The 14,137-nt window shown below is 40.3% G+C and overlaps 1 protein-coding gene across 4 annotated transcripts in view; it reads left to right on the forward strand.

The window, feature by feature from the left end:
* Positions 1-14,137, forward strand: part of FRMD4A (FERM domain containing 4A) — a 283,511-nt gene that overhangs the window by 226,076 nt on the left and 43,298 nt on the right. For all 4 annotated transcript variants that reach the window (XM_088134838.1, XM_088134837.1, XM_088134836.1 and 1 more), the window contains exon 13: positions 5,543-5,681. In XM_088134838.1, the coding sequence (XP_087990964.1) occupies positions 5,543-5,681 (139 nt within the window). The remainder of the gene's footprint in view (positions 1-5,542; positions 5,682-14,137) is intronic.

The raw sequence follows: 14,137 nt of genomic DNA on the forward strand, positions 1-14,137 counted from the left end.
ATCGGAGGTCGGGGTAGGCAAGGCGCGCGCCCCGCAACTCCACCGGTGGGTCGCCTCTTCTGCGCCATCCCGCCTCCGGCGCTGGGCTGCTGCATGAGTAACGAAGGGAGGCTTTTTATCTGCGCAGCCCGAGGTGGAGAACGCGCGGAGAAGGGAAAAGTTTCAGGCGTGAAAGTGGCCTCGGGGTCGGATAACAGCAAGCGGGGACAGCTCTCCCTCAAATACCCCAGATTGTGTGGCCCGGGGACGTCCGGTGCCAGAGGAACTTTTTCAAAATCTTCTCTAATCCGGGGCAATTGCTGGCATTCCTTCAACCCGAATGGAGTTTATTCCGGGACAAAACGTTCAGGGCTGTGGTAACTCGGGGTGCTGGGAGGGGTCTCAGCCTCTTCCTAGAATTTCCATAAAATGAGATTTTATGAACCATTCTGCTTACTGAAGAAATTGTCCAGATTGGTTTCAGTCCTAATAGTTAGGACACCAATAGAAGAGAATATCTGTAGCTCAGGGTTGAACAGTGGAGTCCTTGGCCCTCGCTGAGCTTGGTGGTTTTCTTCCAGACATTTCATTACCCAACTAGGTAACATCTTCAGTGAACCCCACTCCCTTCCAGCACTGCAGATGTTACCTAGCCGGGCAACAAAACGTCTGCAAGAAAACAACCAAGCTCAGAGAACCCCAAGGACCCCAAGAACCCCAAGAACACTTGTGACATCCTAAATGCAGTTTTTTAACCCGGTGTCTTCCACAAGTGTGGACTTCAATGCCGATGCTTCCCAGCCTGCATGGATTCTTTTTAAATTGCTTTCTGAAATTATTGCTTTCAACAGTAATGGTGATGTGGAAGCTTTAGTGTTATTATAAGCCATATGCTCCTCACCCTTAATTTGACGGCTATTATTTCGTATGCACTTATTATAGGATGCCCTCTTATATCTGTACTAATTGGTATTCTTCACTTCATCACTGGCCTTAGTTTCTCTCCAAATTTCTCTCCAGTCCACAGCAAGCATAATTAGGTAATCCAATAAAACTGTACGTAGAATTCTTTCTGCAGTCACTACTTTGGTCTTTGCAATTTCTGCCAACTTGTTACAAGGTCTCCCCCCTGCCCCCCACCCCCAGTTTAAGCAGCAACTTATAGCACTGTGCACATATCAATATTTGGTGCAAACTGGTTCATGGTCCTAAAATCTCCTCCCTTGAAAATTTGAAAATCAGATTCTGGCAAGGGGGCGTTCGTTTGTTTCCCTACCAGACCTTTTTTCCAATTAAAGTGTGTCCTCATCAGCATAAATGTTGGTATCTAGAACCTTTTTTCCAGCACAAAGAGGCATATCAAGTGTGTTTTGTGGGGCTGTATGTTTTCCTTGCTGGTTGTCAACTTACAGCGTGTTTCACAGTGGCATGTGTAAACCAGGCTTCTGTATCTGTGTGGCCTTCCCAAGTTCCTGCAACAGGCTCAGGGTTAAAAATGTGAGAAGCAATAGTTGCAAATCCGGTACGCTTTAATTATAATCTTGTTATGACTAACCCTCTGCTTCTTCAAAATGTTACGTTTGGCCATAGTCCACCCGGAAGCATTCCTGTGCAATCCCGGCTGAATGAATAAGAGTAAAAGAACATGGTGGTTTCAGCAAGACTTGCGTAAGCTCAACTCCCCGTGATTACATAGGCCTGTCCATGTGGACCTTTTGGCAACTGGATGGAAATTTCTGGGATTTTTCTTGACTTGTGAGTCCAGCCAAGAACTCTGAGATTTTCCGGTGTTCTCCCATGGAAGTTCTAATCCTGCCTAGCCTTTTCGAGACCAGACTTTTCTATGGTTGGATAGACCTTGCCATCTATTATCTTCCTAGTAGATTATTCCCTCTGTGATTTGACTAAAAAAAACACACACGCAGCGTTACCCCCAGATCTAAATACACCCCTGGGAACACACATAGTTAAACTTAACTGATTCAGCTAGATCCTGTTCCAGGACATACCGCAAATGTGTTTCCATATACCTTACCATTTTTCAAAATTAGACTGGTTTTTTTGTGTGGCTGCCTGCAGTTTTCCATCAAACTGAATTGGAGGGAAATTATGGTGAACAACATTAGTGCAATTTAATATAATGTAGTACATCAGTATCAGCAGCTGGTAAAGATAAGAATGTTTTGCCTGATGAACGCTCCTGTATTACTTAAAAAAATTAACTGTTCTTAGATTTGGGGGGGAAAAAATCCCAGGAGTTCTATGCAAGCATGTAGAGTCCAAGGTTGGATTTGTCTTCCCAACAAGGTTCTTTAAAAATCAAACGCTAGACACTGTGGCTTTTTTAAAAGAATACATAAGGTTGAAAATGTCTGGATGAAATCTGGTGAATTTCACAAACCCTGGATTTGGCTCCTTAAGAATTGAGCATTTAAGGATTTCAGTCTTTCCATCCCCTTCTGCAGAAAAAGTTATGCAATTCAACAAGGCATACTCGGGGTGGGCTGATTTGCATGAATTGATCAGCTCATTTTTCTTGGAAGAGGGTGTGTTTACCTTGGCACAGCATTTTTCATCTTCCTTTTAAAACCCATCCTCTGGCTTATGCAAACTTTATCAGTTTTGTCCAGTTTGTATGAAGTGTTTTGGAAACACTGGTTTACTTAATCATCTTGGGCGGGTACCTTTTTAAAGCACATAAGAGCTTTTGCACGGTGTTGTAAGTACATAGTGTTTGTGATGGAAGTAGCTAAATTTATTTGGGCACAGCAAAATTCCTTTCAGCACAACGTGCCTGTGATAAGAATTCCAAGAATGTCACCCCCATGTTATTCTCCAGTGACCATTGGCAGAATTCACATGAAAAAACTTCAAGAGAAGTAAGAGGACCGGTGTAGATCAAACTCTGCCTTGTAATGCTGCTTCTCTCAGCTTCAGAACTGTGCTGCTTCACTTCACTTTGATGCAAGCAAGGGGTTTATTTTGCATTCCTTATGCTGTTTGAGGTGGCTTGATTTTAAATTTCCCCGTGTCCATAGATCGTATTCTGTGTCTGTTGTATGTTTGGGAAGACAGCCACCTGGATATGAACTAACTTTTAAAGCAGCATTATGTAGGAGTTAAACTGAGCATATTTCCCACTTTAGGGGAGAAAAGGAACATGCACATACTCATGAATGCATCTATCAAATTATAACTAGGGAAAGATATGGTAACCTTCGAACCTGATGTCAGTCCCTGCCCCTCACAGAAAATTCCTCAGCCATTTGGATTTCTACTTTATGTCTGTGTTAGAAACTTACCTTTTACAGCATCCACACTGGGAAGCTAAGATTTGTTGGGTTTACTATAGCTAAGTAGGAATATCTTGAGGAATCATTTTCTTTCCATTTCTAGCGTGTAATTGAAAAAAGTCACTGACATTTACAAACAAAGCAATTTCTGAACTTGGCAAACCTCACAATGTTAAGTATTCAAAACAACTTGTTGATGTTTCCTTTGGGAAAAAATTCAACAACTTAATTACACCACAGTAGTAACCAAAGATGTAGCCTATTTAGAATCCTGGATTTTTCATGTCATTCTGTTGATCCAGGAAAAAAAATCCACATTCCGTGTCAAGAATCCACGTAATTGTGCAGAATTTTTTAATTTCTGTCTTGCCTTTTAATGATACCAAATTATATTAATATCAACATAGAATATGTTGACATAATTAATCCAATAATTAAGAAAAAGATTATCCACGGTGTAACTGCCAACTAGGAAATCTGGATCCAGCGGGAACATACTTAAGATTCTAGGCTTTTAGCCAGATGGGATGGTATTTTAAGATGAATTGCTCGGTGAAACTGAGTTGGAAGCCAAGCAATAGCAACCATGCTGTTTTTTAAGTATGGTCTGTTTTTAAAATTAACTGTAGCAGAGTATTTCCATTTAGATGCATGAAAGACTTAGGAGAGAGCAAGACTGATCTAGAAGCAAGCTCATGGTGGGAATGCCTTTAAAGTTAATTGAATATATCTATCTCAGTTTTAGGTAGAGCAGTTGTGCAGTCATTTGGCAGTGTACTCAAGGTCTGCTTTTGTAGAGCAGAAAGTTTCAACGAACAGACTAGGTTCCTTGCCCGTTGCCACTCTGTGGGACTTCCCAAACCCAGCTAGGTTGACATGCATGGCTGACCTTGGTTGATCTCAAAAAGCTAAGCAGGATTGGATCTGGTTAGTACTTGAAATGGGAAACATGAGAAAGTTGCATGGTTTCTAGCTGGACAAGTCAAGCTGAATTTAAATAAGACTTCAGGGCTTCCAAAGCCATTTTGTAAGCCCACTCACATTATCCAAAGCAGCCATGAATCAGAGGAAGAGAGAAACTATCTGAGATAGTGTCCAGGACAGTGCTCTTTAGGGAAACTGATGGGAAGTTTTAAAAAGAAGATAAAAAATGGAATGATCAGAGGCTTGAAGATGGGAGCGATCTTTCAACTCTGATGGCAGGAACAATGAGACTTGACTGGATGCTGAGAATCATAAGCTGTTCATAAAGCACAGAGCTGTTTTTTGGACTAGATGACTCCAGGAGTTGTCAGTAGTTGAGATAGTGAAGATAGAAGCAATTTTCTTCCATACGCAGCTCTGTATCTAAGCAAAGCCAGTACATGCTACCTAATTTCACAAGCAGCTGGAGAGGACGATGAGGTGCCTACTGGGAGTCACTATACTAGCTTCTCAAAGAGGAGAAGGTTGTCTTTTCTCATATTTATTTGCGTACTTTACGAATGGATCCATCATCTACTTCCCCCCAAGATTCTGGGTGGCTTACAATATTAATATATAAGCATTAAAAAAGATGTATACATTTAATAACCAGCAGCATTACAGTCTCATATGAGCCTCCTTTTCCTTCAGGTCTTCTGGAGATGCTGGCCTTGGGAGTCAATATATGTTGGGGGGAAAAAATAGAGCCAACTTAATAATTAAATGAATAGGTGAATAGGGAGGTCTACATTTTCCAAAAAACTTGCAAACGGTCTTTCAGTTTTCAGTTCAAAGTCCATGGGTATCCCCAGGAAGGGATGGGGAATCAAAATATTCAAGATGATGGCTGTGACTATATGATTGAAGTTACACCCTTTTTACAAGCATTGCCTGTACAAAAGGGCAGTGCTTTGATTGTGTGATTGTGGCTGCCATCTTGACTTTATTGACCCCCCCCCCATCCAGCAGATGTCAGACATAGAATTAACATTCATTTACTGTAAGCACAGAACTTAATTGTTATCCCACTAATCAGGAGTAAGAGGATCTGTATGTGGTTCTAAATCCCATCACACTGTTGACTATCTAAGTGAAGCTTTCAGCGTTAGGGAAGTTTAACTCTTTTAAAGCAAAGTTGTACTTTTTCCAGTTGGGGACATCTTTGTAGTTGATGAAGTCCCTTTCAGTGGGTCTTATGCAAAATAAGTCTGTAAAAAAAAATAATGGGGAGCAAAATAATACCCTATCATAACAGAGAAGCGTAGCTTGCCTTTTTCGTTGACGCTGCTCTTTTCCTATCCTTCTAGGGCATCCGTGACCAGAAGGACTTTTGGACATAGTGGAATTGCTGTGCACACTTGGTACGCCTGCCCTGCCTTGATCAAGTCCATCTGGGCTATGGCCATTAGCCAACATCAGTTTTACCTGGATAGGAAGCAGAGCAAGGTAAGGATTATAAGCTGGAGAGGGAAGAGAACCACTCTGTGTAGACTCATTTGTAGACCCTGTTCTAACCAGACTTCCTTGAGCCCAACACTGGAAGAAGATGGAATAAGGAGAAAAGAAGGGATGTAGAAGGGGTTCAGTAGCACCTTTTCAGAGTAATACGTTTTATTAAAAGGCATAATGAATGCTTATGCCTTTTAATAAAAGTTTTGGTTGGAAAAAGTGCTGTTACATTCCTTCTGATTTTTGGCTGCCATGGACTAATATGGCTGCCCTACAATTCCCTTTCATATCATTCATGAGTCGTCTGAACAAGGATGGTATTCCAATTGTGGTTGAAATCTGTTTTCCACAACTCCTGTCTCTCTTGATTTGTAGCCAAGGGTCTGTGGGTTCTGTGAGAAGGAGAAATGTGTAGGGAACCTTGGGTTGTAGAATGTGACGATCTTTTCAGGCTATGAATTGGATCAATTATCTAATCTTCAAGGTCTGCTCTTTTTAAGTCAGTGTTTACTAGAAGTAAAATTTCTCAGTATTGCAAAAGCCCAGTGGTCAATAGCATTCATTGTTTCAAAGAAGAGAAGTTTCCAAAAAAATAAGCACCATTTGAAAATCATCCATCATGGTTTATAGATGAATTGCATGGTTGTGTACTGTGCCTGATGTACCTCTTCTGATATGCCGGCTTCAGGACGAAGATTCTGGCTTTTCGTTAAATTAGAATTTCCTATTTCTTTTGATAATAGGGAAATCTGGCTTAATGTCAGATAACAAACCAAGGAAATCATCTATTCCTAAGAAATTTTACCTGGGCTTTGCATTTAGATTAATTGGCTTTGAATGTGAGACCACTTAATGCTTCTGTAGACACATCTTCTCCCTCCTTTGCATACAGAGATTCCTCTCTTTTATACCATCTTCAGACAACACAGCAAACTTAGCTTATGTTTAGCCACAAAGGCACTTCGGGATTCTCTTGCTCCAAGCAACAAAGCTGCAGACCACCTGCCTGTGGCTTGTTCTGAGGTTGTCCTATCACTCAGATGCATGAGATTGCCAGAGAAACAAGTCCCATGTTCCTTTTCTGACTTATTCTAGCTGGAAAGCCATCATTTGAACCACACAGCTACCTCAAAACAAACCACAAACAAATAGTTTGCAATAACCCAGGGCAAGAAATATTCTTCAGGCAATTCACCCTTATGGTGTGAATGCTTCACAAATCATGGTGGCCCTTATATCAACTTCATAGTAGGTGTACAGAATATTATGACATGCTATTATGCGATCCTTCTCTGTTTCTTCTTTGCTCTAAGCAAAGATTTGGAAGGACGTTTAATAACTCTTCAGGGGTTCGTGTGGTAGTTCATATCATCAGGAAAACGTATGCAGGCATTGACTCTGAATCTTGTAAATTGTTCAGGGAATTCTATTTATGTTGGGATCCTGCCCACTTGAGTCTTCTAAACACTCTGAACTCTTTACCTTTGCACTTAACCTGCTTTTCTCCTGTGCCGAGGCATTGTCTTTAATTTTATAGGGCCCTGGGCTGAGACAGGACACCAGAGTGCCCCATTCTTATGGCATTCCTTCCTCCCTGTCTGGAAATCCTGCAAATTTTGCTTTTGCATTGCTTTAGAAAGAATATCAGTAGTTGTTAGCACAACACAGTGACACTGAATGATTTTTTTTTTTTCTTTAGAGGTCACTTTCCTCTGTGTTTTGATGGATCTTCTTGGCACCATCTGGGAGTTTGGCAGCTTGTTGTGTTTCTAAGAAATATGGTCAAATGAATTCAGCAGGGCAGTCTGTGCCTCCAAAATAATTCAGAAAAAGGGTTTGGGGCTTTGGCCAATGCAGTATGTCAGCTCATGGGGTAGCCTGAAAAATGTTCAGTGTATAGCAGTGTATTTACACCAGTGTTGTCCAAACTTGGCCACTTTAAGATGAGTGGACTTCAACTCCCAGAATTCCCCAGCCAGCATCTTCTGGGAGTTGAAGTCCACTCATCTTAAAGTGGCCAAGTTTGGACAACACTGATTTACACAATGTCCGAAGTGCTTCTTCCAAATGATGCTCAAAGTGTGTCCAGACCTAAAGCTCATTTATGGAAGTAGTGCTTAAAATTCACAATCAAATCATAACAAGGAAAAGACACAATGCCCTTCAGTCCTAATAAACCTCTTCCTCTGACATCTGGATTTCTAGTGTTTGAACTTCTCCCTTATAAGAAGCTTAGCCATTTACAATAGCAAATGCAGACTCAAGCGGCTTATTATAGCCAATTATGAATATCTTGAACTTATTGGTTTATTTATTTACTTACTATCTTGAGCTTGTTGAATTTAATTCATAATGTGAAATTTTAAAAAGTCACTGATGTTTAATAACAAAGCAGTTTTAACATTGCCAAATATATAGTCAAAACCCCTTATCTTTGTTCTTTTTTTAATAAATGTAGATACAGTATTTTTTTTTTCCCTCTTGCTTTCAGAAGCTGACTTTCCGACTCCTATTTTTAGGAAACAAAGGCATTCTTAAAGCTAACTCAGAATGCAATATGGTTTTCAGATAAGAATTTGCCTATAATAAGCTTTTCCCTTAGTGGAGACAAAACTTTAAAATATGAACAGCCCATCAGAAATGATGCATGCGATGAGGACCAGGAATCCGTTTGACTACTTTGTAGGCTTTTAAAATAAAACTGCCTGAAAGGTCATTTTTATGAAGTCAATCAGAACAGGGCTTGGCAGAATTGTGAAAGAGTTGTTTTAAATATTTTCTAAATGAGAGAAGTTTGGAATGGGCATGGTAGAAACACAGAGAGATTTATAGGGGCCAGATTATTGAAGGAAGCCGTGCTGCCTGAAAATAATTGAAATAAGTTATTGGATGGAGTCAGGTTTCAAAAGGGTCGCCTAAACCACTGCTAATCTCATTGGCTCCATTGGGGTAATGAATCAATCCGCGTGGGAAGCAAATTCCTTTCCTTTTTGGTGGCTGCTTCATCAAGGATGGCGTTTATAATTAAGACCAGGTTGGGGTTTCTAGGATTGTTGAAGTCAAATGTTTGTTTAGCCAAAGCAAAATAAAACTCTGATAGCGCCAATATTTTTGCAGCTGTAATTGAGATGAATGAGAACTCTTAGGGTAATAAAGAACCTGAGTAATTGTCACAGTCATAATCATTTATAGTCAATTTAAACATCAACAGCTATTGTTTATAAATCAACTGTTGTTAGACATATTTCTTGAATTCAGTTGCCATTGGATTCCATGACCGCATACAGTACCTAATGGAGCATTCTCTTAACTTTAATCAGTTTTTCACACTGACAATTTGGTTAAATCTTTCAAGCACTTTTTTTCCCTCCATTCCCCAACCCGCTTACAGTAGATAGTTGGGACATCTTTGGGAATGCAGGCACGCTGCATCAGAAATCCAGGGACCCTCCAGAAATCTGTATCTTTCACTTTCTGCTTTAGAATGGTTCTGTTTTCATGGAGCAGAATACAGCTTCTTAGGGACACAGGGAAAGTATCCCAAGGGAATCACAAGGACCAATAGGATGACCTTCACTGCACTCAACTGAATCCTTTCTCCTTTTTGCTTACAGTGAAGTAGCAACAATGGGTTATGCCCTGTGATTATGTCTCAGCAGTGGGGTACATCCTATTCTAGGCTTGGAAGCTAAGCAGGTTCAGATTTGTTTAGTATTTGGATGGGAGAATTCTGGGGCTGTAGGCAGGAGGCAAAGTTGAAGATCCCAGAAACTGGTAAGCCAGTTGACCCATTTGTCTCAAAGGAGATTTTACTTGTAATTCTGTAAGGAGCAGAGCCCACAATTAGCTCCACGTATGAACTGAGGTTGCTTTTTGCAATCTGTATATCTAGTGAAACTTTAGATCATTCTCCCAGATTGTTCCTTGTTCATATATCAAAGACCATCTGGGCATAGGCTTAAATTCTTTTTCCATTGGCAAAAGGTGAAGGCTCCCTTGAGTTGAGCTGAACTCCTAATGACAACACAGGCATATCCATGACATTTGCTAGGCAGAGAGTAGAGAAGTAATTTGTGATTGCCTTCTTCCATGATGCTTTTCAGCTTTGTAGTCTAGCCTACAAACAGAATGAAAAAAAGGAGGTTCAGAACTTTCCCCCTTAAGGACCTGCTTAATGCATTAATATATCAGCTAATATATTTTAAGCAAAATGGTAAAAATGAGATGCGTGAACATAAAAATAAGGTAAAGCTTCCTTTGAGTTGAGTTTGTCCCCTAGTGACTTTAGGGACATACCTTGAACTTCCCAGTCTAGCCTACAGGCCTGGGATTTCTAGCAGTCTCCCATCCAATCCCAACGCCACTTAGCTTCCAAGCCCAGACAAGATCACCATGTGTTTGGAAGTAGATACATCCAATGTGTTCATTCAGCTGGAGCCCACACTTAGTTATAGTTCTCAGTGAAGTTTTCATTCAGCAATAAACATAAACTTGGTGGCAGTTACTACTGTTCATTCACAACAGGGAAAATGTGCCATCTATCTCCAAACAAGTAGTGCCTAAACACCATTACCTGCCATGGATGTCCAAAGAGGAATGTTGGCGTATTTTATTTATTTATTTATTTATTTGTCATATTTTGAAAATGCAGTGGTCAATCTCTAGTTGTTGACTTAAATTCTTGGGATGTATTTGAACCAGCTGCTTCCTGGCCTTTTTTTTTTAGAGAGAGAGAAATGAGTTCATGGAATGGTGACCTTTGTTGCTTAAACCCAAGTAAAATGCCTTCTATTATGGAGGTAGAGTCCACATGTTGCGGGAAATCAGGAAATATATCTCCTCTTAACCCAAGGGATTCCTTGTCAGTAGAGGCTGAACGGTTGAAGGCAGGAAGGAGCTTATGTTCTGGCAGCGGAAATCCTCCGGTGTGGTGTTTATTTTTTTATGACAGGAGTGAATTGACTTTCTGAAGTGTGAGGCTCCAAATCGATTTTTTCTGAGCCATGGAGAATATCTCACTTTAAGTTTGTGCTAGTATCCCATTTCTCGTTCTACAATGAAAGCCAAAACAATTAACAATAGCACAGCAACGCAAATGCTGCAATATGAAGAGCAAGACGGATAATAAGAAACACATCTGCTTCACTCCTGTCATAAAAAACTGAACTGCTTCAGTAATTAATCTTTAGAAAATGTAAGCATTGTGCCTCTGAGAGGTGAAAGAACGATTCAGTGAATATAGGACAACGTTCACAAAAGCTGCATCTGTATATTCCTGCACTGCAAATGTATTTGAGAATTCAGACTTCAGCTCAATGTATCTATCCCTGGCAGGAAGCCACACAGAACATTATAGGATTTACTTCTAAGTAAATATATAGTAGGCGTCTACTGTTAGTTTTGTACAGTGCAGTCCTATCATATGACCCTCTAAGAAAGCACACCCCCAGTAACATCTTTGTACCAAATGTGACATTATGTTCCATTTCCTTCCTTCATGTCAACTTGCTCTTTCACCACAGATTGGAGGGGGGAGAGCAGAGCAGAAAGGAAGAGTATTTCCTGCATGTCCAAAATGGAAAAGGATTTTCCTTGAGAATTATCACAATAGCAGTGTCTCAGCTTCCATTCGCTTTTTGTGCTAGAGTGAGGAACCCTGTCTCTGTTTTTCAACTAGGCTAAGTTTATTGTAGCAGTTACACATACAACTATTTGAGAGACACAGTTGGCACAGCGGCTTAATGACACAGGAAGTTGCCGGCCAGAAATGGTTGGCACTTCAGCAGTTGGAGCCCAAGCTCCGTGCGGCAGGATGAGCTCCCATCTTGCGCCCTCAGCTCCTGCCCACCTAGCAGCTCGAAAGCGTAAGCGAGTAGATAAATAGGTACTCTCACTCCAATGGGAGGAAAAAACGCTGGTGGCGCCTTGCACAGGAAAATGGGAATTAGTTGCCAGTTGCTGGACGCAGCGCAACAGAAGAGACCCGATTTCCTGCGACCACCAGCTGGGCTCCGCCCTAGGAAGGAGGCAGTGGCAACCACTTCTGAAAAAAACTTGCCAGGAAAACTGCAGGGACTCGTCCGGGCGGTCTCCGTAGAATTGGTCACGATTGAAAGCAGACTAAAAAAAAAGCACACACACATACAACTATGCAGCAGTGATTCCATGGGGGTTGTTAGAGCAGTGATTTTCAAACTGTGACCACAGATCATAGGTGATCTCTGGAGGTCCACCTGATGGTCTGCTGCAGCCTTCCTGCTTTCATTGGCCAGAAATAGTCACCTCCTCAGCCCTTGACTTTCTCCTGTCAGCATTACTCAGCTGGGTCACGAAAATGGATTGAAAACTGGCTCATTGAAGTGTGTACAAGGGGTAGTACAAGTAACAGTATGAGTATTAAAATTAAGGAAATTGACAGTAGTAAGCAGGTCTGGAGTACATTCATTGACTCTATTTCCGCATATGTATGTGAAGCTTGAGCTCTCAAGAGAAGGCCTTAGTTCTGGGAAAGGGGGAAGAAAGAGAAGAAGAGGATGACCAGCAGCGAAGTGGATGGACTGAGTTACAGCAGTGATGAGTGCTCTGTTGGAAGACATGACGGACCAGGTTAGGGACAAATCACCATGGATAATATCTATGTATGTGGTCACTAAGAGTCAACACTGACTTGATGGCACATAATCAGTCATGCTAAGTGCAACTGTGATCTTGCACAACCAACCTCAAAAAAAGTACAAGTAGGAGAAATGCAATGATGACTAACTAAATATGGGATAGGATTGGACTGGATATCCAATTGACACTACCACGATAGCACTAGAAGACATTTGCTGAAGAACATTCTCAACCAGCGTTTGTGCTATGGATTCTTATTATGGTAAATAAATATTTAGTTTTGGATTACCTTTTCTTTTTGGTACAAAATTTAGTTTTAAAAAAGGCCTTTAAAAATAGAGGAGATGGAAGACAGAAATAATTGCAACTATAATTGTAATGTTGTTCACCAAAAAAATGTGTGCTGTTAGGCTGTTGAAGCCAAAAATATTGAGGAGGGGGTGCTTGTTGTATAGTTCCCATGCATTTTGAGTATTTAATGCTTCATAATTGTAGAAAGTTTAAGAAAGACTTCTCTTGGAGCTTCAGAAACCAGTATGAGGGACCCCATGAATCCCCTGGGATCATCTTTGCTCTTGAAGGTGTTGATTCATTTGCCTTGTGGTTCTCCTTGGCTCTATTTGGAATCTATGACAACCTCAAGAATTGCAGATTTTTCAGGAATGGGGGTTGGTGACAATGATTACCCAAACTTGCAAGAAGAAATCTACACCTGATTTGCAGTGATGGCTTCTAGATGTGTGTTGCTTGCCAACATTTGGTTTGAGTTTTGTTTTTTAAGAAAAGGTTAATTCATTCAAGATCAATTTGGGGCAGAATTGTTCTATTTATACATTTCCTTTTTTAAAAAATATCACCATTATTATTCATGTTAAGGTTACATTATTTTGTTAGTATGGTTGCATGTATATTTCTTCTCTTAATTAGTTAGACATAGAACAATAACAGCAACAATTAAAAAGAATATGCTGATTAAAAAGTGAACTACGTAACAGAAATAAATCCAGAAGTGTCTGTTGACATATTTCAACAGATATTACCTGGGTCTTTATGGATACTTTGAGTCCAGAACAGATCCTTAGAAATTCAGGGACTAAAATGTTGAGAATCCAAGGTAATCTCAGCCCAGTGATATTAGTCATAAAAGGAAACTAAGGTGATAACAAAAGAATCAAAATCCTCGAGAAGAGCTTTAGTATTAAAAGCAGTGGGATGTTAAGAGGATGAAGTCTGTGTATCCAAAAGGTTTCTGTTATTCCAGGATTGGGGTGGGGTGGGGTGGGGTCCCCTGCTAGAAATTTTATAATTTAACCCAAAATAACTGGTAGCCAGTTTGTACCTACTAGATGCATAGTAGATACTACAGAATATTCTGGAAGGAGAAGATAACTGTTTCAAATTCATAGGTTCTTTGGAGTTAATGTTCTTTACAGCTTTATTTAATTCTGAGGACCAATCTGAAGTTAATGCTTGCTTTATATTTGTAGGTGACAGTAAAAGTGAACATCAGTGGGTTTAATGTATGGATTGACAACTGCCTTCTGAATGGCATGAAAAATATCAGAGGACTGTATGAATATGCCATGATGCCCTTGAGACAAATTTGATTATTGAATTGATTAAACTGAGATTTACCTAGATAACAAAAAATAACATCAGTGTATCTCTATCAGATGAGTAGTTGTACCAGAACCATAAGAATATCTTCTTTACATGGCTTATATATTAACTGCCATAAGATGGAGTTGAGCAGATACATTTATAGATAATGCTTATTGTTGAAAATAAATGCTGCATGTGAGAACAGTGGTGTTAATTTGCTGGTTATTTCTGTGGAA

Source organism: Python bivittatus, unplaced genomic scaffold (genome assembly GCF_059951505.1).
Source record: "Python bivittatus isolate LINGU-HERP-01145 unplaced genomic scaffold, Pbiv_v1 ctg000120_np1212, whole genome shotgun sequence".
Lineage (NCBI taxonomy): Eukaryota > Metazoa > Chordata > Lepidosauria > Squamata > Pythonidae > Python > Python bivittatus.